Consider the following 25,925-nt stretch of genomic DNA (forward strand, 5'->3'; position numbering starts at 1 on the left):
ACACCTTGCCTTTCTATCTTAGGATTAAAAACATAGCGTCAATTTTATGAATCACTTCAAAACTATAATGTAAAAGTTAAATTCTCATCTATCCAATGCAAAATCGGTGTGTGTGTGGAGAGTTAAGTACAACGTTGTACAATAATAAGTTGACTCAATTCCCGACCTTAAAAGTCTAATATTTCCTTACTTCGCTCGTGGGATTCACACACCCCCAAACTTGTTTTCTTTTCTCTTCCCAAGGTGTAATCTAAGGTTAATTTTCAATGCTAATATCTTACACTGCTCAAGTTTGGCTAGATTTCACTGATTACAGTTCAACTTATCAACAAATGAGGACTCTTCTTATTTTTGACTGCTTCAACCTCTAGGAATCAACCAAGTTACAAACCCCTTATCAAAGGTCTAATTCTCTCAAACAAGTGTTTGAGGCTTAATCAAGGCATTTGATATCTATTTTTTTTTTCTTTTTCTTTTTCTCTTTTTTTTTTTTTACATATATATCTATTTATTCTTTAATCACTCTTTGTGCGGACGTCTCCCCCTTAAGCTTTCTAAATGACCCCTATAGCGAGCTTTAGGCCGATGACTCCCAAATCAGATGACTTTAGGGCACCAGATTTTAAACTCTTACAAGCTTAATCACTCGAGTCATAAAGGCTAGAAAGAAATGCTTCACAACAAGATTATTAAAGTTGTCCTTATTGAGATCTTTTTTTTTTATATACAATGATTAGTGCAATGCCCCTTATTAAACACCTATCCTCGAAAATTGACCTTTAACTTAAGGTTTTCACCCAATTTTCATCCCATTAGTCTTAGACAGTCCACACAAAAACTAGCACACACGAAATCCACATTTATCTCCAAGTTTTCCTACAACAGCTTAATCTACCAAACATCCTATATTTGGTTTAAGGGTATAATAATGTTTAAAGGTTATTTGGGTTTATCATCTAAGTTTTCTATTCCAACCTATAAACATGAATCAACCTACTCATGCACAACGCTACAACCAACTCACGTGCAAAAATAATTTTTCGTTTCACATGAATAAGCAAAAATTTAACTCGAACACATAACTCGTCCACAATTCATAAACCAACTCATGCTCTCAATAATACACATCATTGCCGACAAGGCTATCTAACTCACACAAATGAGTTATCTGAATTATCTGAATCATTGCCGAAAAAGTGGAGGACTTCCTTGAATTATCTGAATTGCCAACGACGGTCTGGTGCTCTAATGTTGAATTTGATGGATGTTTCTTCTAGCGTTCCCCCCAAACTTGAGATGTATCCAGCCTCTCCTTGTCAATATTTGTTGATTGATCTACGACGTCATGTTCCTGGAACATCACAATGTAGATATTAAACGCATGGAACAAGTGGTACTTAGCTCACACATCAATAACTAAACATTTTTCAAAAATCTAAGGGACGGGTAGGGTTGATGAATTCCTAAATAACAACTCTGAAATAAAATAAATTATCCTAAAATTCAAAAATAAAATAAATAAATAAAGATGAAAGCTTGGGTTGCCTCCCAAGAAGCGCTTCTTTTACGTCTTTAGCTAGACGTGGATGTGGTTTCAAGTTGGTTCATTAAGGGTAATTTCTTCCACATCCCAGTTTTCCTCTCCATAGTAATGTTTGAGGCATTGCCCATTTGCCTAAAAGGTAGACCCATCCTTGCCTACTAATTCCACTGCACCATAAGGGAACACCTTGCGGATTACAAATGGTCCTGACCACCGGGATTTGAGCTTGCCTGGAAAGAGTTTCAAGCGAGAATTGAATAGAAGAACTGGTTCTCCTGCCTTGAAATTCCTCCTTAATATTCTCTTATCATGCCACATCTTTGTCCATTCTTTATATATCTTTGCATTTTCATATGCATCGTTCCGAAATTCCTCCAATTCATCAAGCTGCAACAAGCGTTGTGGACCAGCCAATTTCATGTCTAAATTCAATTTCTTCACAGCCCAATAAGCTCGATGCTCCAATTCTACCGATAGATGACAAGCTTTCCCGAATACCAGACGGTAGGGTGACATTCCAATTGGAGTTTTAAATGCTGTTTGGTATGCCCAAAGAGCGTCATCTAGTTTGAGAGACCAGTCCTTCTGATTGGTATTCACTGTCTTTTCCAGAATCTATTTAATCTCTCTGTTAGACACCTCTGCTTGCCCATTTGACTGTGGATGATAACCCAATGCCAACTTGTGCTTGACATCATACTTAGCTAGAAGAGAATTGAACAGCTTGTTACAGAAATGTGTACCTCCGTTGCTTACGATTGCTCTAGGTGTGCCAAACCGAGTGAAGATGTTTTTCTGTAAAAATTTCAACACCACCTTTGCATCATTTGTTGGTGTGGCAATGGCTTCAACCCATTTAGACACATAATCTACTGCGAGAAGAATATACTCTTGACCAAGGGAAGGTGGAAATGGACCCATGAAATCAATACCCCACACATCAAATAATTCCACCTCAAGCATACTGGTTAATGGTAGCTTATGATGTCTTGAAATGTTTTTAGTACGTTGACAGCGGTCACATGTTTTCTTCCACAGGGACACACCGCCTAATTATTCTATCAGCACACCTTTTGAACAAGATTGGATCATCCCACAGAAATGACTTGACATCATGTAGGAATTTCTTCTTTTAATGAAAGGTCAAGTCAGGTGGCAATCTTCCAGACACTAAATAGTTAACAAAATCAGCATACCATGGGATCTTTGTTGATAGAGCTAGCAAGATCTCGTCGGGGAACGTTTCTCGAATTTGACTGTCATCCACCACCTTTTCATTCTCCAATCATGAGAGATGGTCTGCAACGACATTCTCACTGCCTTTCTTATCCCGAATCTCTACATCAAATTCTTGTAGTAGCAGTATCCATCGAATTAGGCGTGGCTTGGCATCCTTCTTTTGAAAGAGATAACGGATTGCAGCATGGTCCGTGTAAATTATCACTTTGGTGCCAATGAGGTAAGATTTGAATTTGTCACATGCAAACACTACTACCAGCATTTCCTTCTCTATTGTTGTGTAATTTAATTGAGCTCCATTAAGAGTTTTGCTGGCATAGTGGATTGCCCGAAAAATCTTATCATGCCTTTGTCCTGAAACTACCCCTACTGCGTAATCACTAGCATCACACATAACCTCAAATGGCTGATCCCAATCTGGTGCTACCATCACTGGGACAGTGACTAATTTTGCCTTTATGGTTTCAAAAGCCCGTAAGCAGTCTTCATCAAATACGAACGTTATGTCCTTCTCCAAAAGGTTACATAGGGGTTTTACTACTTTTGAGAAGTCTTTGATAAATCTCCTGTATAATCCAACGTGCCCTAAGAAACTTCGAATGCCTTTGACATTGGTGGGTGGTGGTAGCTTTTCAATTGTATCAATTTTTGCTCTATCCACTTCCAATCCCATCGTCGAAACATGATGGCCTAGCACAATACTTTCTTGTACCATGAAATGACACTTTTCCCAGTTGAGAACTAAATTCCTTTCCTCACAGTGTTGCAGCACTAAGGAGAGATTATGAAGGCAGTTATCAAAAGAAGTACCGAACACCGAAAAGTCATCCATAAATACCTCCATGATATCTTCAACCATGTCTGCAAAGATTACCATCATGCATCTCTGAAAAGTGGCCAGTGTATTGCATAACCCGAATGGCATCCGTCTGTAAGCAAAAGTTCCATATGGACAGGTGAAAGTTGTCTTTTCCTGATCTTCTGGTGCTATAGCAATCTGGTTGTAGCCCAAATATCCATCAAGAAAGCAATAGTAAGAGTAGCCAGCTAATCTGTCCAACATTTGATCTATGAACGGCAGTGGGAAGTGGTCCTTTCTAGTTGCCTTATTCAATTTCCTATAATCAATGCACACCCTCCAGCCAGTTACTGTTCTTATTGGAATTAGCTCATTGTTGTCATTCTAAACTACTGTCATCCCTCCTTTCTTTGGTACCACTTGCACTGGGCCGACCCATTCACTATCTGAAATGGCAAAAATGATTCCTGCCTTCAATAGCTTTAGAATCTCTGCTCGAACCACTTCTTTCATTGCTGGGTTTAACCTTCTTTGATGTTCGATGGATGGCTTGTAAGACTCTTCCATGAGGATTTTATGCATGCAGATTGTAGGACTTATCCCCTTGATATCAGCTATTGACCATCCCAAAGCGGCCTTATGATCCCTCAACACTTTCAATAATCTATCCTCTTCGTCTCTGGTGAGTGATGAAGAAATAATTACTGGAAATGCAGACTTGTCCCCTAGGAATGCATAGAGAAGGTGATCTGGTAGTTGCTTCAGTTCAATCTTACTGCTTTCATTGCTTTCTTTGTCATCTGCTTTCTCTGACTGTTGAATATCCTCACATTGTGATGGGTTTTCCACAACTGATGTAGACTCAAGAGCCAATATGTAATCAACCAAATCCTTGCTTCCGATGTACTCTCCAAAAGTGCTAATATCATCCTTTGTTGTACTAAACATCATACATTGCTCTAGAGGATCTTCGATACATAATTTCTCATCTCTCACAGCAGAATCAATGAAGTCAATCCTGTGGCAAGTGTCATTGTCATCTGAGTACTTCATTGCTCGGTAAGTGTTGAACCTCACCTCTTCTTCATTCACTCTCAATGTCAATTGTCCCCCTTGTACATCAATTAATGCCCTTCCAGTTGCTAAAAATGGTCTGCCTAAAATCAGTGGAATTTCCTGATCTTCTTCCATATCCAATACCACAAAATCAGCTGGGAAGATGAATTTGTCGACCTTTACCAACACGTCTTCAATAATTCCTCGTAGGTAGGTGAGGGACCTATCAGTTAGTTGTAGAGTTACTGTTGTTGGCTGGACCTCCCTGAGGCCTAACTTCTTGAATACTGATAACGGCATTAAATTGATGCTTGCTCCTAGATCACAAAGGGCCTTTTCGAAGGAAGAGCTTCCAATGGTGCACGGAATAGTGAAGCTGCCCGGATCTTTTCTGTTCTGAGGAAGTTTCTTTTGAAGAATAGCGCTGCATTCTTCTGTCAATTTTATTGTTTCATATTTCTCCAATTTTCGCTTCTTTGACATCACTTGATTCATAAACTTTGCGTAATTTGGCATTTGTTCCAAAGTATCTGCAAAAGGAATATTAATGTGAATTTTCTTGAAAATTTCTAAAAATCTTGCAAATTGATTATCAAATTTTTTCTTTTGAAAACGCTGTGGAAATGGAAGTGGTGGTGTGAGAATTGGTAGGTTGTCAGGGAAGGATATAGAGTAAGGTTTGTGGGCCTTATTTGTTCCTTTGGCCTACTTTTCTTGCTCTTCTACTACTTGTTCTTTCTCCTTATCAGGTGTGGGGTTGCTATCTTCAGTGAGTTCACTTTCTCCAACTTGCTTGCCACTCCTTAATACAATAGCTTTACAGTGCTCCTTTGGATTGACCTCTGTATCACTTGGAAATTTTCCTTTTTGCTGAGATTTCATTGAGGTAGCCAATTGGTCAATTTGCACTTCAAGATTCTTCATTGTGGCTCCCATGTTGGACACATGTGTGTCAATATTATCCAAACGTGATTCATCTTTGTTGAAGCGCAATCTTGTCTCAGAAATGAATGTCCCAAGGATGTCTTCCAATGGTGGTTTCCCATCAGAATTCTGAGTGTTGAATCCGGGTGGAGGTTGAAGTGTATTTCTATTGTTGCCATATGACAAGTTCTCGTGATTCCTCAGCCCTAGATGATAGTGGTTAGCTTGGTAGCTTCCTCTTTGATTGTAGTTTCTACTGTTGACATATTGGGCCTGATCGTTTGCAACCTCTGTCTCTTGGTGTGAAGAAGAAGTACTCATGACTGAATCTACCTTCTGTTGACTTCCTTGAGTGGTAAGTGTGACTATCTGATTTGTGAGTGATGCAACCTGAGCTGCTAGTGCAGTGATGGGATCCACTTCATGAAGTCCTGCTACTTTCTTTACACCCGATCTCTCACTTGGCCATTGGTAACTGTTAGTGGCTATGTCATCCAATAAAGCATATGCAGCCTCTGCTGTTTTAGCCATTAAAATGCCTCCCGCAGCTGCATCTACCATAGTCCTTGTCTGGCCATTTAGCCCATTATAAAATATCTCAATTTGCACCCATTTCTGGAACCCATGTTGAGGACATCTCCTAAGCAAGTCTTTAAATCTTTCCCAGGCTTCATAGAATGGCTCGAAGTCGAGTTGTTTGAATTGGCTTATTTCACCGCCAAGTTGAGCTGATTTAGAAGGTGGAAAGTACTTGGTGAGGAATTTCTAAGCCAAATCATCCCAAGTTGTAATTGAGCCATATGGTAGTGATTGGAACCAAGCCTTTGCTTTATCCCTTAAAGAGAATGAGAATAGGTGGAGTCTAATTGCATCTTCAGTAACCCCATTCATCTTCACCGTATCACAAATTTCCAAAAAGGATCCAAGATGAGCATTTGGATCTTCTATTGCAGCATCCCCAAACTGATTTTGCTGCACCATATGTATCAACCCTGGCTTCAATTCGAAAATGTTTGCAGCAATTGCTGGGTGTGTGATGCCAGAATAGTTGTCATTGACAACCAGGCTTATGTAGTCCCGAATAGCCCTTTGTTGGTTATCCTCATTGGCTACTCTAGCATCCTGTTCTGCCATTGCTTCCCGTTTGTTTCTTTGCATGCCTCTGAGAATGCGAAATGTGCGTTTTGGTTCAGGATCAACAGGTAGTAGATCTAGATTTCTCGCCCTTCGCATAAACAGCTGAAAATAATCATAAGGAGGCTTTTAAAGATAGACACAAAAAGAGTAACTTAAAATAAAAATTATGGTAAAAATAAAAATATAGAGTAAAATGAATGCTGATTGATAATAATATCAATTGAATTCGAATAAATCAATCTCCGGCAATGGCTCCAAAAGCTTGCCACACGATTTATGCAACGTGATTTTATACCTCAAGTGTACGGTGTCAAGTTTTGTAATATAGTTTTGAAGAAGGATGTCGAACCCACAGGGATTGATATTCGAATTAATTTAGTACTATAATTATTTTAGCCCTCACTTTATTTAGACGATCAAAATGAGAAACGATATTTTTAAATTAAATTAAAATAAATGGACTGAACAACGCAAGTAAATGGGAGCAAATTATGAAGTTTCTTATCAAATTTTGAATACCTAGGGAATGATTTCACCATACCTTCGACAATGTTTTTCACCCGTATAACTATTTCTATCGATCTTTCCAAAATTTATAGGCAAGAACACTAAAGTGATTCTATTTCCCTCTCTCGAGCACCAAATAAAATCTATTTCTATATTCTAATTCCAATATCTCTATTCCGAATTAAAACATAAAAATTATCAAGCACGTGATTCTTAATTAAAACATGCCTCAAAGATTCGCACTTTCTCTCGAAACCTACAAAATCTAGGTCATGTTGTCTTAGATCACGCCTAAATTTGCCTCTCTCGAGCGCCAAAATTCAGAACACCAAATCAAGCAATTAGTGGCCAGTTAATTGAAAGCATTGCGCACAACAACACAAATAAATAAATGGAAAGATTAATTGAAATAATTAAAACGAAATTAAAACATGTCTAAAGCAGGCTACATCAACCCTAGGATTAAAGTTTAATCCATAATTGAAAGAATTGACATAATTAAATTATAAAGCATGAACATGAGAAGAAAGGGATAAGAAAAACTAATTGATTGCAGCGTGATTTCTTCCCAAAGTTGCCAATTTCCTTCAATTAGTTTCAATTTTACTGCAACCGTTTACGTGTCTGCTTCCTCTGCTTCGATTTCTTGTGTTTATACAAATAATTTCAGCAGCAAGGCAGCCAAATTCCTCCCCAACAGCCTAAATAATTGACTTGAAAAGGGACTCTCAAGTGCCTCCAATTTGTCTCCAAATATAATATTGCTGTTGCAGCCCCAAGTAATTTCCCTCAATTTCTAAGCTTTCACGTGTATATTAATGGCGGCCGCAATGTTATCCCCTAAAGTACTTCAAACTCCCTCATCAATTTTACAATTTATAATGGAAAACATAAAGAAGCAAGAAAGAAAGATTAAGTTAATCGAATTCTCCCTTGAGTTTTCCACGCCTTTCACTTGTTTCTTGGAGTTTGTGTAGAGCTTTCTTCAAAACAATTCCAGCCGTCCAGCTTCTTAATGTGTCCATATTGTCCACTATTTTGTATTTGCCGGCTGAAATTTTTTCAATTAGGCTCCACTTCAAGTTGTTGGCTCAATCCCCCAGATTCTTCTCTTCTTGCCGATCCAATCTTCCTTCGTGGCTGACTCCCATAGATTTTATGTTATGCGGCTCTCCCCTTCAATTAGGTCTTGTCTGTGTTGTTTATAACTTCTAGAATTTAGGGAACAATATGAGACGTGTTGGGCCCAGAAATTATTATAAAATTGGGTTTCTTTCTGGTCGAGGCCCGGGCCCATGGTACCACTTCTTTGGCTCGTTTGCAGTCATTTTTCATCAGTTTCTACCCCTAACAAAAACATTAAAACCACGTGGTAAAACATCCATAACTCATAATAATTTGATAAATAATAAGCTTAATTGATATTAATTTAATGAGTGAAGTATCACTCATTACTTTCAAGTGTCAATTTGGTGAAAAAACTATTTGAAATTTAAATTATCCAACAGGGATATGTCACGTGGCAAAGTGTAAAGTAAAGTGTACACCATAGCTTACATATCGCAAGGTTCTTACCGATTGAATTTTGCTATTTGTATACTAATTTTCAACACGTTTTTTTACACTTGCATTGTTGTCAAGTGTCAATTGGAAGGGAAAACTGCTTGAAATTTAAACCGTCCAACAGGGTAATGTCACGTGGCAAAGTGTAAACTAAAGTGTTCACCATAGTGTACATGTAGCATGGTCTTTACAAATTGAACTTTGCTATTTGTACACTGATTTTTGACGCATTGTTTGACACTTGCATTATTTTTTAGTGTCAATTGGGTGGAAAAACTGTTTGAAATTTAAATTGCCTAATAGGATAATGTTACGTGGCAAAGTGTAAATTAAAGTTTACACCATAATGTACATGTAGCAAGGCCCTTACCGATTGAACTTTACGATTTGTACACTGATTTTTGACATATTGTTTGACACTTGAATTGTCATCAAGTGTCAATTGGATGGAAAAGCCGTTTGAAATTTAAATTGTCCAACAGAGTTATGTCATGTGGCAAAGTGTAAACTAAAGTGTACATGAAGCAAAGTTCTTACCGATTGAATTTTGCTATTTGTACACTGATTTTTGACACATTGTTTGATACTTGCATTGTTGTCAAGTGTCAATTGGATAGGAAAACTGTCTGAAATTTAAATTTTCCAACAGTGCAGTATCACGTAGCAAAGTGTAAACTAAGGTGTGCACCATAGTGTACATGTAGCAGGGTTCTCACCGAATGAACTTTGCTGTTTGTACACTGATTTTTTACACGTTTTTTTATACTTGCACTATTGTCAAGTATCAATTGGGTGGGAAAACTGTTTGAAATTTAAACTGTCCAACAGGAATATGTCACGTGGCAAAGTGTAAACCAAAGTGCACATCGTAGTGTACATGTCGCAAGGTTCTTACCGATTGAACTTTTCTATTTGTACACTAATTTTCGACATGTTGTTTGACACTTGCATTGTTGTCAAGTGTCAATCGGATGGAAAAATTGTTTGAAATTTAAACCGTCCAACAGGGTAATGTCACGTGGAAAAGTGTAAACTAAAGTGTTCGCCATAGTGTACATATAGCATGGTCCTTACAGATTGAACTTTGCTATTTTTACACTGATTTTCGACAGGTTGTTTGACACTTGCATTATTGTCAAGTATCAATTGGATGGGAAAGCTGTTTGAAATTTAAACTGCCCAACAGGGTAATGTCACGTGAGAAAGTGTAAAATAAAGTGTACATCATAGTATACATGTAGCAAGGTTTTTATCGATTGAACTTTGTTATTTGTACACTAATTTTTGACACGTTGTTTGACACTTACATTGTTGTCAAGTGTCAATTGGATGGGAAAACTGTTTGAAATTTAAACTGTCCAACAGGGTTTTGTCACGTGGCAAAGTGTAAACTAAAGTGTACACCATAGTGTACATGAAGCAACGTTCTTGCTGATTGAATTTTGCTATTTGTACACTGATTTTTGACACGTTGTTTGACACTTGCATTGTTGTCAAGTTTCAATTGGATAGGAAAACTTTTTGAAATTTAAATTGTCCCACAGTGTAGCATCACGTGACGAAGTGTAAACTAAATTATTTGTTCTTATATAAAATTCACTGCAAGTGTATGGTTCGTTAACAAGTAGTAAAATGGACTATGAGTTCAAGTATCAATCCCACAAGAATTGAATTAGCTCAAATCAACCTATTACGACCTTAATCAAAAAACGAAAGTAAAATTAATGTTTTGTACTTTAACTAAAGAGATGTAAACTTTGATGCAATTATGAATGAAAAATTATATTAAATGCAAAATAACTTGGATACAATTTAACTCAAATTTATGGAATTAATGAATGTACTAACGCACTAGGATCACGAATTCTCAAGCAATACCCGTTAAATTTTCAAATGTACAAATTTGACACACAGTTCCACAAAAGATGAATCAATATTCCTATTTTAATTTTTCAATCTCTCTCGAGCAATGCCAAACCTATCCCAATATGCGATTCGACTATATTTCTATGACGAATACTAACATTCCGAAATGCATTATAAATTCATGAATATCCAATAATTCACACAAGGCATAGAGGTATATTTCTATCCCCTATCGGATCCTAAGATGATTTATACTATGTCGAACCTATTTTTCTTCTTTCGAATGCGTAAAACAGGCCACCACAATCACATAATTACGTGCATAATAATCATATGGAGATAAAAACGTAATAAACCATTCAATTTCGGAATATGCGTTTAAAGATGTCAAATATCCAAATTAAAAATCAAACGTAGTATTACAAGGTTAATCAATCTCCTAGTAATGAAAAATCTAGCCTAACATGCTAAAAAGAAGAAAATATAAAAATAGTTGAAGAAACGTCATCACCCGAATCAATCTTCAATCGAATCTTCGCTAGGCGTGATGTTGTCCTCTTGTTCTATCCTCGTTTCTCCTTCAAAATCTCTCAAAAACTTGTAAAAATGGTGTCCCCTTCGTTCTGGTCGAGTTTTTGTTTATATAGGACCCTCAAAAAATTGTTTCCATAAGAGTTTTGACGAAAAAAGGAAACTACAATTTTTGCCCTAGAAATACTCTATGCGACCACATAGTGCTACCAACTATGAAAGGTGTTCATTTTGGTCATCCTACTTGAATCATTCACTTCTTGGCATCTTTTCTTCATTCTTTTCATTCCATCATCCCAAGATATCATTAATTGGAAATTGACTTAATCAATTTCTCGATTTGTTCATCGGGTCAACTTTTGGGTAATTGCACCTTGGTCCCTGAACTTTCAGTTTGTGTCATTTTAATCCCTTTTTGCGTCTTTTCTCCTGAATTTCATCATGTTCATCGTTGTTCCCTACAATTCACAAATGTTACAAGATTAAGTCATAATTCAATCGTTTTGCTCGTTAGTCAGTCATGTTTGTGACCTAAATAAGTGTGCAAAAACACACTTATCAAATCCCCAAAACTTGAACTATTGTTTGTCCTCAAACAAGATAGTGACTTAATTCTGGACAAACATGGCTTAATACCTTTTGTGGCTTAGGATTGGACTAAGTATTTGATTTTATGAAAATTTATCGGTGTAAACATGACATCAACTTTTACATGTTAAATGCAAATTGACGTGTGTGTGTGAATTCATGCTAGCATATCAGGTTCATGATGAATTTGAGTCCCGACCCCAAGTGGTCAAATATATCCTTACTCGCTCGAGAGCTACACAACCCCCCAAACTTATTCTTTTCACTCAATTATCCCGAGGTTATGTTTTAAGATTAGGAATTTTCATAGCTGTAGTCCTCACCCTCTCGTAGTTTGGATTAGTCTTACTATCACAAGTTTACAAATCAACAAGTGAAGGTTCTCCTAAGTTTGATTGCTTCGACACTCAAGAATAAACTAGGTTACTTGCCTTGCCTCAGAGGTATAGTCTCTTCAACCAAATGTCCAAGGGCTTTTCATCATGTTATTGTCTTTCTTTTATTTTTCTCATCTTTCTCATATTTCTGATTGATTATCATCTTCTCTTTTGCTTTCTATATAACTCATGTCACGAGCTTTAGGCCAGTGATTCCCAAACCAGTTAGCTTTAGGGCACTAAGTTTTAAACCCTTGTAGGCTTATTCACTCGAGTTATAAGGGCTCGATCAGATGACTTTTATTAATTTCTTTCCCTCTTGCTTTCTATATGACCCATGTATCGAGCTTTGGGCCGGTGACTCCCAGGCCAGTTGGCTTTAGGGTACCAGATTTTGAAATATCCTTATAGGCTTACTTGCTCGAGTTATAAAGGCATGAAAAGAAGTATTTTATTCTCTCATATTAATTTTGTACCCTTTGTTATTTTTCTAGACATTTAGTTTCCAAAACCAACCCCCAATTTAAGATTTTCACCTACTCTTCATCCCACTGGTCTAGGCAATCCACACAATAAAGTTCATGCACGGAGCCCTCGCTCATCTCAATGCTTTCCTACAATGTTCAACCATTACCAAACTGTCTTAAGGTAGTTTATGGGTTAATTCAATAGAGGGTCATCATTCTTTTCCTACTTTATGCTCAAAATCTAGTCATTCACCTAATATGTTAAGCATGAATAGCGTGCATAGATAATGTCAAGTGTTGCATCAACAAGTATCAGTTAGTCTAATTAACACCAGATCCAAAGTTTTGTAGTTTAAACTAGTCCAATAATATCATCATAGCTAACAAGGTTATCAAGCCCACACAAGAATGCATGAAGAGAATTTAAAACAAACTGAATAAAATGCCACATTTTTTTACACTCATCATGCACACATTATGCAGTAATGGAAAACAGTAGAAAATAGATAATGATGAACACAGATAGAGATTTAAAATTATGTCACCCTCTCCAAACTTAGTTAATACATTGTCCTCAATGTAAGATTAACAAAAGATTAAAGACATAATTTTAAGGACAAAATGAAGAAGAAAAATTAAAATGGGGAAAACAATACTCCCCTGATCAAAATGGTGGCTGTAACGGAAAGCTGGGCCCTACATCATCATCTCCAGGAGGGGGAGGAAAGCGGGATAAGATCTCTCTCAACATGGCAAACTGCTACGTTTGCCCACTTGCATGGCCTGAACCCTTGTCTCCAAACTCCCTAGACGATCCCAAGTCTCGTTTACCCGCCACTGTATACCATCCATCCTGCCAGCGTACATGCCCAATCGCCCGTCAAAGGTACTCATCTGTCGTCGTGCAACAAAGGACTCACTACTGGCAGTGGAAGCAAAGTTTCGTGTGGATGCCATATCGGTCTGCACCTACTAGATGGTGGTACTTAGTGCTCCAAATGATTGTTGAAGATGCTGCATGTCTCAACTGTGTCAAGTCATAGTGGCAAACATCTACCTCAATAACTGGGTATCCATGTCAGCCAATGGTGGTGGGGCTTGTGGCATTTCCAAGTCCTCAGTTGCTTGCCCTTCTTCAGCCAGGTGCTGTCGGTGTTGCTCATTTTTCAATTTCTATTGATGTTTAATTCTGGCCTGGTCCTGGGCCTCGAGTGTGAGGCACTTGATAAGTGGACTTAGTTTCTTCGGTGCCTCCCTAGGCTGAACTTGTATGCCTGCAGCTCTACAAACCCCACTTATCAAGCTCGAGAAAATCGGTGAGGTGTGCCTATTATCCCATGCACCGGTAATGTGTATCTGGTTGTAAATGTAAGTGGCCAAGTTAATCTTATTGCCCCGAACCAAGTGATAGATGAACCCTACCTTCTAATTTGTGAATGTCGTTCTATGGGAGATGGGCTCGATGTTGTGGTAGTTGAACAACCATAGGATGGCTATAGAAGGAGTGAGGTCAATCTGATACCAATCTGTAGTAGGGAGAGGCCAAGCATTTTCACGTCCCAATAAAACTTCGACAACCTCAACCCAGTTGAAATCATGCGGAACTGGGACGACATTAGACTAGGTGAGCTAATAGTAGTTATGAATTACTTCAGGTGAAAACATGATCCATTTGCCTCAAACCTATGTTTGATGCAGATGATCAGATCCGAGTGTGTCTATTTCAGCATTGAAGTTGGCATAGAATTCTCTCACCAAATTTTCATAGACGGGGTGTGGTCTTTCAATGACTTTCGCCCAACCATAGTTGTGGATCAAATAAACCAATTCAAAACCCAAGAAATCATGCAACTTAACTGGTCTTTCTAGGATGAGTGCCCATTCACGGACTACATTGGCGTAATGGGCTGCTTGATCTGAAGATAGAAATCGCCTAACACCCCCTTCGGTCTCCCTAGTCTGGGCTGTGCTAAATGTGGAACCACCCTTCTCCTTTCCTTTTGATATTCTTTTTGGAGGCATCCTGCAAAGGTATATAAATGACATTCATTAAATGTCATTTTGAAAAACGAGGGGGAATGAGGTTTGCAAGACATGTAATTCACAAATCCCCCAAACTTGCTTCAACGTGCATAAAGAACTCCTTGGTGTGCACTCATCAAAACAGGATGTTCAAGGTAGTGTAAAGAGTGTGCCAAGATGGAAAACTAGAAAATTAGGCCAAAACATGCACATTTGAAAAATTGGACCCATGACCAAGTGCGCACGTTCGGCCCCGAACATCATCGAAAAAATTGAAATTTGCCCAGGCAATTTCCGGGCATATGAAAGTATTCAATTAGATCTACCATATATTCAAATTTTAAAGCAAATGGACTTCGTTTGTTGCGTCATCTAATGGTGTAAAGTAGGGGACGTAGGGTGCCGTGACGTGCCGTGACATGCCGCGAGCTAGCCATGTTCCTACGGATTGCAAAAAGGATGTGATGTTTTACATGTATTTATGAATTTGGCATATGCAAACTTCAAGAAAACATGCTCAAGAATGTAGAATGAAGGCAAAATAACAATATACACACAAAATGAAGCTCAAAACATCCAAAATGCGTCAAGTGACTCGGGAGTAAGTGAGCACTTTCACCTCCGAACATCATCGAGAAAACTCGAATTTTTACCGAGCAACCTCTGGGCATATGAAAGTACGTAGTGAGGAGTGGAACATATTCAAATTTCATGCTCATTGGATGTCATATCGGTACTTAACGCAAGGGACGAAGTGGATGTTGTGGAGTGATGTGAGCCTAGCATGTGTGCCTACATGTGTGTGTTGGTACGCGAGTGTTTCGAGCTCAATTTCTATGGCATTTGATCACCACCTATAAAGGAATACATATAGTCAGATTGTCCGATACGAGATTGCTCAAAATGCACAACAAACTTCACTTAGGCAATTTAGCGAACATGTAGCATGCATGCTTTAGAAACCCTACAAAATACCAAATTGATAATGGCCCACCAATCCACAACACAATCCAAGTTCAAAATACACAAAACAAACGACTACCATTGCCCATTCTCCACAATCAAGTTCAAAAATTCTTATCTCATTACGAACCTAAGTAGAGAAAAAAAAGAATGCATAGAGGAAAAAGGAAAATGAACATACCTTGAATTCACTATGGAGGTGTGGAGTGTTGATTTATGGTGTCAATGGAGGAGGGAGTGCAGTGAAATGTAGAGTGTGATTCGTGTGGGAGTGTGGTGTGTGAAGTGTGGAGTGTGTGAGGCAAATAGAGGGAAATGAGGGAGGAAATGGCTCGGTCATGGTTTAAAACCATGACAGAGATCTACTATGCGGCAGCATAGTACTAAACTATGCGGTCGCATAGTAATAAAACTTTCTCCCAATTGATGTTTGGATAGTTGCTATGCGGTCGCATAGACATTTTGTCTATGTGATCACATAGACCAAATTTTTTTTTTTAAAAACGTACTGAAATGCAAAAAGGTATTTCCCTCGTAATTTTTTTTTAAATGCGTGAATCATACTCCCAAACACCCAAAATCATTTCAAACTCACTGACCATGTGTGTAATGCCTAGGAAACTATGTGAACTATAATTTCATCCTATTAACATTACATGGATGAACGATAACCTAGAAAAATGCAAATGTGAAAATTAAATAATTCTTAAAATAATGTGAAAAGTAAGCCAAATAGAAGGATACAGTGGTTGCCTCCCACCCAACGCTAGGTTATAGTCGATAGCTCGACTTTACCGTATTGCATCATTCTGGTGGTCTAAGATGAACGATAAACTTTTCCTTTGAAAAAGCGTCGCCCCAATAGTGCTTCAAACTCTCTCCATTGACCTTGAATGTTCTCTTGCTGTCGTGAGTGATCTCAACTACCCCATGTGGAAATACATGTGTAATAGTATACGGACCAAACCATCTCGATTGCAGCTTTCCTAGAAATAGTTTAAGCCTAGAGTTGTAGAGTAGCACTTTTTGCCCCACCGTAAATTAACGCCTCTGAATGTGCATATCATACCACTTCTTGGTGCGTTCTTTGTAGAGTCTTGAATTCTCGTAGGCTTCCATTCTGAGCTCATCTAGCTCATTAAGTTGTAGTAGACATTTTTCACCTGCAGCCTTCAAATCCAAATTCAATTTCTTCATTGCCCAGTAAGCATGGTGTTCTATTTCAAGAGGTAAGTGGCATGCCTTCCTGAAAACCAGTCGATATGGGGACATTCCAATAGGGGTCTTGAATGTAGTCCTATAGGCCCACAAGGCGTCGTCCAGTTTCTTAGACCAATCTTTTCGTGACGAGCTTACTGTGACTTCGAGTATTCGCTTCAATTGCCTATTGGACACTTCGACCTGTCCGCTGGTTTGGGGATTAAATGTAGTGGCTACAGGATGTTTAACACCGTATTTAGTCAACAATTGTTCAAATTGGCGATTACCGAAATGTTTGCCCCCGTCACTGATTATAGCCATCGGTGTGCAAAAGCGGGTAAAAATATGTTTCTTTAGAAACTCAATCACCACCTTCCCATCATTGGTAGGCAATGCAACTGCCTCTACCCACTTTGATACGTAATCCATAGCCACTAATATGTACTGATTAGAGAAGGATGGAAGGAATGGCCCCATGAAGTTGATCCCCCAAACTCGAATAGTTCCACCTCCAGGATACTGTTCAAAGGCATTTTGTTTCTGCTGGATATATTATTGGTGCGTTGACATCAGTCACACCTTTTCACAAATTCAAAGGTATCCTTAAACAGCGTAGGCCAGTCTAAACCTAATTGAAGGATCTTCACTGCTGTTTTTGAAGCACCAAAATGCCCTGTATATGTAGATGAATGCCAATGTTCTAATATCAAAGTCACTTCTTCCTCAGGTATGCAGCAATGAACAATTTGATCAGCTCCCCACTGTACAGAATGGAGTCCTCCCAAAAACAATACTTCAATTCAGCGAAAACTTCTTCTTTTGGTGACTTGAATAATTTGGCAGCATGATAGACCTGGCTAAGTAGTTAACTATGTTACCATACCAGGGTGCCTTCCCCACACCAAAAATCTGTTCATCTGGGAAGACTTCATTGATTTCCACAGTCTCTATCTGTTCTCTGGTCTCGAGTTGAGACAAGTGGTCTGCCACCACGTTTTCACTGCCCTTTTTATCTCTGATTTCCAAATCAAACTCTTGAAGCAACAGTATCCAACGAATGAAACGTGGCTTTACATCCTTCTTTTCCATTAAGTACTTGATAGTAGCGTGATCTGTGTAAACGATGACCTTTGACCCCACAAGATATGATCGAAATTTGTCAAAGGCGTAGACTATGACATGGAGCTCTTTCTCTGTAGTGGCATAATTTAGTTGAGCGTCATTCAAGGTCTTACTTGCATAGTAGATCACATGAAATATCTTGTTTCTTCGTTGTCCTAATACGGCCCCAACAGGAAAATCACTGGCGTCGCACATTAATTCAAATGACAAATTCCAATCTGGTGTGATGATCATAGGTGGTGAAATCAACTTCTCTTTCAAGGTGTTAAAAGCAACCAAACACTCATTCGTGAACTCAAATGCGGATTCCTTCATCAATAAACAGCACAGTGGTTTAGTAATTTTTGAAAAATCCTTGATGAACCTTCTGTAAAACCCAGCATGCCCGAGGTAGCTACAAACACCTTTAACTAATGTTGGTGGCGATAATTTCTCGATCACCTGAATTTTTTCTCTGTCCACCTCAATGCCCTTTGCTGAGATGAGTGTCCTAATAGGATGCCTTCCTATACCATAAAGTGAGATTTCTCCAAATTCAATACCAAGTTGGTCTCCGTACACTGCTGTAATACAAGACTCAAATGCTCTAAACAATCATCAAACGAAGACCTAAACACTGAGAAGTCGTCCATGAATACCTCGATGAATTTCTCAATCATATCCAAAAAATAGTCATCATGCAGCACTGAAAAGTGGCAGGAGAGTTGCATAAACCAAAAGGCATCCTAAGGTATGCAAAGGTACCGTAGGGGCAGGTGAAAGTTGTCTTCTCCTGATCGTCAGGTGCAATGGGAATCTGATTATACCCGGAGTACCCATCTAGAAAATAGTAATGCGAGTACCCTACTAGTCTCTCCAACATCTGATCAATGAACGGTAGTGGAAAGTGATCCTTTCGAGTGGCAGCATTTAGTTTACGATAATCGATGCAAACTCTCCATCCAATCACTGTTCTTGTAGGAATCAACTCATTTTTCTCATTTTCCACCACTGTGATACCCCCTTTCTTGGGAACAACCTGTATTGCATCGATCCATGCACCTTTTTAGATATTGGATAGATGATGCCTGCATCGTGCAACTTCAATACCTCAGCCCTAACCACTTCCTTCATGTGTGGATTCAATCTACGCTGACCATCAATGCTTGGCTTGAATTTTCCCTCCATGAGTATTTTGTACATGGATAGCGACGGGCTGACCCCCTTGATATCTATAATTGACCATCCAAAATGGCTGTTTTATTCTCCCTTAGCACCTGAAGTAGTTTCTCTTCCTTCACTTCACTGACAGTATTTGAGATAATAGCTGAAAGTGTAGAAGATTTTCCAAAGTAAGCATATTGAAGGTGTGGCGGCAATTATTTGAGTTCCAACTTGGGAGGTTGCTGAATAGATGGCACTGACTTTGTAGTCCTAGTTCCCAGCTCTTCAAAGTGACGTTTGCGCATGTATGGTGGATTAGTTTCCAAAAACCGTGCACATGTTTCAATCTCACTTGAATTAGTGTGAGTGGATTGAGAATGTGTAATGCATGCCTTGGATGCATCGAAATGATGATGTAACCGAAATGTATCTTGAATTATTATATCAATTACATCGATCTGGAAACACCTGTCTGACTCCGTAGGGAATTTCATTGCCTTAAACACGTTGAAAGAGATTTGCTCTTCGCCAAGCCTCAATATAAGCTGCTCCTTCTGAACATCGACAATCACTCTTCTAGTAGCGAAGAAATGTCGCCCCAATATGAGTGGAACATCCTTATCTTCCTCCATGTCTAAGATGAGAAAATCGGCTGGAAATATGAACTTTTCCACTTTTACCAACACTTCTTCAATGATCCCTCTTGGATGTGTAAGGGATCGATCTGATAACTATAAGATGACTGTTGTGGCTTTAGCTTCTCCCAAGCTGAGTTTTCTGAAAATAGAGAGAGGCATTAAATTAATACTTGCACCTAAATCACATAACACTTTATCAAAATGACAATTCCCAATAGTGCAAGGTACAGTAAAACTCCCTGGATCCTTTAGTTTTGGAGGTAGCTTTTTCTAGATTCTAGCATTGCATTCCTCAGTTAGCATCACTGTTTCATTTTCTTTTATCTTTCGCTTGTTAGAGAGGATATCCTTTAGAAATTTTGCATAGCTCGACATCTAAACAAGTGCTTCAGCAAATGGGATGTTGATATGTAGTTTCTTGAAGACTTTAAGAAATTTACTATATTGTTGATCCAATTTGTGCTTTTTCAACCTCTGCGGGAATGGAATAGGAGGCTTGGAAGGGTTGATAGGATTGGTAGCTGTACCCAGTGATGTATTGGAATTCTTCTTGACCACATCCCCCGTTATTTGTTTAGTCTGTTCCACAATCTCTTCATCTGGGGTTGGTGTTGATTCCTTGCTAGCTATCGATCTTTTTACGTGTATCTTTGGCAATTTACTCCACTTCTGGTTGTTATAGCTTTGCTTGCTCCTTAGGATTGATTTCAGTGTTGCTGGGTAGGTTTCCTGGTGCTCTACCTGTCATGGAGATTGCCATCTGTCCCATTTGTGTCTCCAAATTTTTTATTGCAGCACTTTGGTCTTGGAGAGTTGCATCTGTCTTTCACATAAACTGGTTGTTGGCTTCCATATACTGATTAGTTGTTGCCATGAACTTCTCAAACATTTCTTGCAATGGTGGCTTTTTATCCTGTTGCTGATATTGACCTTGTGGTCTATTTTGATTCTGATTACTCCACGAGAAATTTGGGTGTTTTTTCCAGCCTTGATTGAAGGTTTTCGAATGTTAGTTGTTCTGTTGGCGTTGTCCCCACTACACAAAATCTGCATGTTCGACCCCCTGTGTGAGAATTGGACAATTGACAATATTGTGGTCTGCTCTACATTCTTCACAGCTTGGCTTCTTGACTTGTTTTGCAGTGGCGATCTGTGAAATGCTCTCAACCTTATGGAACAAAGAGTCTATCTTTGCAGACAGTGCTGAGTAAGTATCTACTTCATAAACCCCCGACGATCTCTTCTGAACCACTCGATTTGTAGACTACATGGCTGAAGTTGTAGCCATTCTCTCAAATAGCTCCCATGCTCCGTCAATTGTTCTTGTGGAGATAGACCCGTTAGATGATGAGTCCACCATGCTCTTGAAGGATGGAAGTAGTCCAGTGTAGAAAAATCAGATTTTGTCTTCTTATCAAAGCCATGTTGAGGACACTTCCTTAACATACTTTTAAAACGATTCCATGCCTCTTCAAATGATTCGGACTCATATTGGTTGAATATAGAGATGTCATGCCGCATTTTGGCTACCTTAGCTGGCGAGAAGAACTTGGTGTAGAATTTGTGTGCTAGCTCGTTCCAAGTGGTGATGCTTATGATGAAAAGTGAATCCAGCCATTCAAGTGCTTTATCCTGCAAAGTGTGTGGAAACAAACGTAGTCTTATAGCATCGTTTGAGATACCTTGGTACCTAAAGTTTTGGCACATGTCCAGGAATCGGGATATGTGTGTATGCGGATTTTCACTAGCCATCTCGTGGTATTGATGTCCATTTTGAAATAGTCTAATCACATTTGTTTTCAGCTGGAAGTTCGGTTGCCCAAATGGAGGATACACAATGCTAGATTGACTTTAGACCACCAATGGTGCCATGAAGTCCCCAAGTACCATATTCCCATCATCTTCAACCACCATGCCTTCGTTGAGTAGAATCATCGATCGATTTGGCACATTAGCCATCTGTTGTGCCGCTCTTACTTCTCTTTGCCTGTGACGAAATGTACGTTCGATCTATGGGAACCAAGTCTCAATCAGGTGCTCCTTACATACAAGCCCTGAGATAGCAAGAATTAACACAAAATTAAATTAAAGTAAATAATAAACTAAACCTAGTAAGCTAACTACTACTAATCTAGACAAGTTCGAATTAGTGTCATAAGAGATAAAATCAAAACTAAATTTCAATCCCCGGCAACGGTGCCAAAAACTTGTTCACAAAATTATTTGTTCTGATTTAAAATCCACCGCAAGTGTACAGTTCGTTAACAAGTAGTAAAATGGACTATGAGTCCAAGTATCAATCTCACAAGGATTGAATTAGTTCAAATCAACCTATTATGACCTTAACCAAAACATGAAAGTAAAATTGATGTTTTGTACTTTAACTAAAAGATGTAAACTTTGATACAATTATGAATGAAAAATTATATTAAATGCAAAATAACTTGGATGCAATTTAACTCGAATTTATGGAATTAATGAATGTACTAGTGCACTAGGATCACGAATCCCCAAGCAATACCCGTTCATTTTCAATTGTGCAAATTTGACACATAGTTCTACAAAAGATGAATCAATATTCCTATTTTAATTCAGCAATCTCTCTCGAGCAATTCCAAACCTATCCCAATATGTGATTTGACCATATTTATATGACGAATACTAACATACCGAAATGCATTATAAATTCATGAATATCCAATAATTCACACAAGGCATAGAGGTATATTTCTATCCCCTATCGGACCCTATGATGATTTATACTATGTCGAACCTATTTTTCTTCTTTCGAATGCATAAAACAAGCCACCACAATCACGTAATTATGTGCACAATAATCATATGGAAATAAAAACTTAATAAACCATTCAATTTTGGAATATGCGTTTAAAGATGTCAAATATCCAAATCAAAAATCAAATATAGTATTATAAGGTTCATCAATCTCCTAGAAATGAAAAATCTAGCCTAACATGCTAAAAAGAAGAAAATATAAAAATAGCTGAAGAAACGTCATCACCCGAATCAATCTTCAATTGAATCTTCACTTAGCTCAATGTTGTCCACTTGTTCTATCCTTGCTTCTCTTTCAAAATCTCTCAAAAACTTGTAAAAACGGTGTCCCCTTCATTCTGGTTGAGTTTTTATTTATATGGGACCCTCAAAAAATTGTTTCCATAAGAGTTTCGGCGGAAAAAGGAAACTGTGATTTTTGCCCTAGAAAAATACTCTATGCGACCGCATAAAGCATCTCTATGCAGTCGCATAGAGCAAAAATTTTATGGCAATAATGTTTCGGTATGCCTCTATGTGACCGCATAGAGGGTAGCACTATGCGGTCGCATAGTGCTACCAACTATGAAAGGTGTTCATTTTGGTCCTCCTATTTGAATCCTTTACTTCTTGGCATCTTTTCTTCATTCTTTTCATTCCATCATCCCAAGATATTATTAATTGGCAACTGGATTAATCAATTTCACAATTTGTTCATTGGGTCAAATTTTGGATAATTGCACCTTGGTCCCTGAACTTTCACTTTGTGTCATTTTAGTCCTTCTTCGCGTCTTTTCTCCTGAATTTCACCATGTTCATCGTTGTTCCCTACAATTCACAAATATAACAAGATTAAGTCACAATTCAATCATTTTGCTTGTTATTCAGTCATGTTTGTGACCCAAATAAGTGTGCAAAAACACACTTATCAAACCTCATACACCATAGTGTACATGTAGAAGGGTTCTTACCAATTGAACTTTGCTATTTCTACACTGATTTTTGACACGTTGTTTGACACTTGCATTGTGGTCAAGTGTCAATTGGATAGAGAAACTGTTTGAAATTTAAACTGTCCAACAGGGTAATGTCCGTAGCAAAGTGTAAACTAAAGTATATACACCATAGTGTACATGTAGCAAGGTTCTTACCAATTGAGCTTTGCTATTTGTACACTGATTTTTTACACGTTGTTTGACACTTGCATTGCTATCAAGTGTCAATAGGGTAGGAAAATGGTATGAAATTTATACTATCCAGGAGGAATATGTCATGTGGCAAAGTGTAAACTAAAGTGTACACCATAGTGTACATGTCGCAAGGTTCTTACAGATTGAACTTTGCTATATGTACACTGATTTTTGACACGGTGTTTGACACTTGCATTTTGTAAAGTGTCAATTGGGTGGGCAAACTGTTTGAAATTGAAAACTGCCTAACAGGATAATATCACGTAGCAAAGTGTAAAATAAAGTGTGTACACCATAGTGTACATGTAGCAAGGTTCTTACCGATTTAACTTTACTATTTGTACACTCATTTTTGACACGTTGTATGACATTTGCATTGTTAAAAAGTGTCAATTGAGTGGGAAAACTATTTGAAATTTAAATTGTCCAACAGGGTAATGTCACGTGGCAAAGTGTAAAGTAAGTTTACACCATAGTGTCCATGTCGCAAGGTTCTTACCGATTGAACTTTGTAATTAGTACACTAATTTTTAACACGTTGTTTGAGACTTGCATTATTGTCAAGTGCCAATTGGGTGGGAAAACTGTTTGAAATTTAAACTGTCCTACAGGGTAATGTCTGTAGTAAAGTGTAAACTAAATTATATACACCATAGTGTACATGTAGCAAAGTTATTACCAATTGAACTTTACTATTTGTACACTAATTTTTTACACGTTGTTTGACACTTACATTGCTATCAAGTGTCAATAGGGTGGGAAAATGGTATGAAATTTAAACTATCCAATAGGAATATGTCATGTGGCAAAGTGTAAACTAAAGTGTACACCATAGTGTACATGTCACAAGGTTCTTACCGATTGAACTTTGTATATGTACACTGATTTTTGACACGGTGTTTGACACTTACATTGTTGTAAAGTGTCAATTGAGTGGGTAAACTGTTTGAAATTGAAAACTGCCAAACAAGATAATATCACGTAGCAAAGTGTAAAATAAAGTGTGTACACCATAATGTACATGTAGCAAGGTTCTTACCGATTGAACTTTGCTATTTGTACACGTATTTTTGACACGTTGTTTGACACTTGCATTGTTGTCAAGTGTCAATTGAATGGGAAAACTATTTGAAATTTAAATTGTCCAACAGGGCAATGTCACGTCGCAAAGTGTAAAGTAAATTTACACCATAGTGTCCATCTTGCAAGGTTCTTACCGATTGAACTTTGCTATTTGTACACTAATTTTTGACACGTTGTTTGAGACTTGCATTGTTGTCAAGTGCCAATTGGATGGAAAAATTGTTTGAAATTTAAACTATCCTATAGGGTAATGTCACGTGGAAGAGTATAAACTAAAGTGTACACCATAGCGTACATGTCGCCAGGTTCTTACCGGGAGAACTTTGTTATTTCTACACTGATTTTTAACACGTTGTTCATCACTTGCATTTTTGTCAAGTATCAAGTGCATGGGAAAACTGTTTGAAATTTAAAATGTTAAACAAGGTAATGTCACGTGGCAATGTGTAAACAAAAGTGTATACCATAGTGTACATATAGCAAGGTTCTTACTGATTGAACTTTGCTATTTGTACACTGATTTTCGACACGTTATTTGACACTTGCATTGTTGTCATGTGTCAATAGGATGGGAAAACTATTTGAAATTTAAACTGTCCAACAGAGTAATGTCACGTAGCAAAGTGTAAACTAAAGTGTTCACCATAATGTGCATGTAGCATGTCTTTACAGATTGAACTTTGCTATTTGTACACTGATCTCGACACATTGTTTGACACTTGGATTATTGTCCAGTGTTAATTGGATGGGAAAGCTATTTGAAATTTAAACTGCCCAAAAGGGTAATGTCAAGTGGAAAAGTGTAAACTAAAGTGTACACCATAATGTACATGTAGCAAGATTTTTATCAATTGACCTTTACTATTTGTGCACTGATTTTTGACATGTTGTTTGACACTTGCATTGTTGTCAAATGTTAATTGGATGGGAAAACCGTTTGAAATTTAAACTGTCCAACATGGTTATGTCACGTAGCAAAGTGTAAACTATAGGGTACACCATTTTTGTACAAGAAGGAAGGTTCTTATCGATTGAATTTTGCTAATTGTACACTAATTTTTGACATATTGTTTGACACTTGCATTGCTTTCAAGTCTCATTTGGATAGGAAAACTGTTTGAAATTTAAATTGTCCAACAGTGTAGTATCACGTGGCAAAGTGTACACCATATTGTACATGTAGCAGGGTTCATAC

General features: G+C 38.0%; 1 protein-coding gene across 1 annotated transcript; it reads right to left on the reverse strand.

The window, feature by feature from the left end:
- Positions 1-1,065: 1,065 nt before the first annotated feature.
- Positions 1,066-2,506, reverse strand: LOC111378281. The gene is made up of 4 exons (XM_023001457.1): positions 2,183-2,506; positions 1,703-2,128; positions 1,292-1,351; positions 1,066-1,146 (listed from the first exon to the last, which is right to left on the reverse strand). Exons 1-4 carry the CDS (start codon positions 2,504-2,506, stop codon positions 1,066-1,068), a joined length of 891 nt encoding a protein of 296 aa, XP_022857225.1.
- Between the last annotated feature and the right edge of the window lie 23,419 nt (positions 2,507-25,925).

This window comes from Olea europaea, unplaced genomic scaffold (assembly GCF_002742605.1).
Source record: "Olea europaea var. sylvestris unplaced genomic scaffold, O_europaea_v1 scaffold18, whole genome shotgun sequence".
NCBI lineage: Eukaryota > Viridiplantae > Streptophyta > Magnoliopsida > Lamiales > Oleaceae > Olea > Olea europaea.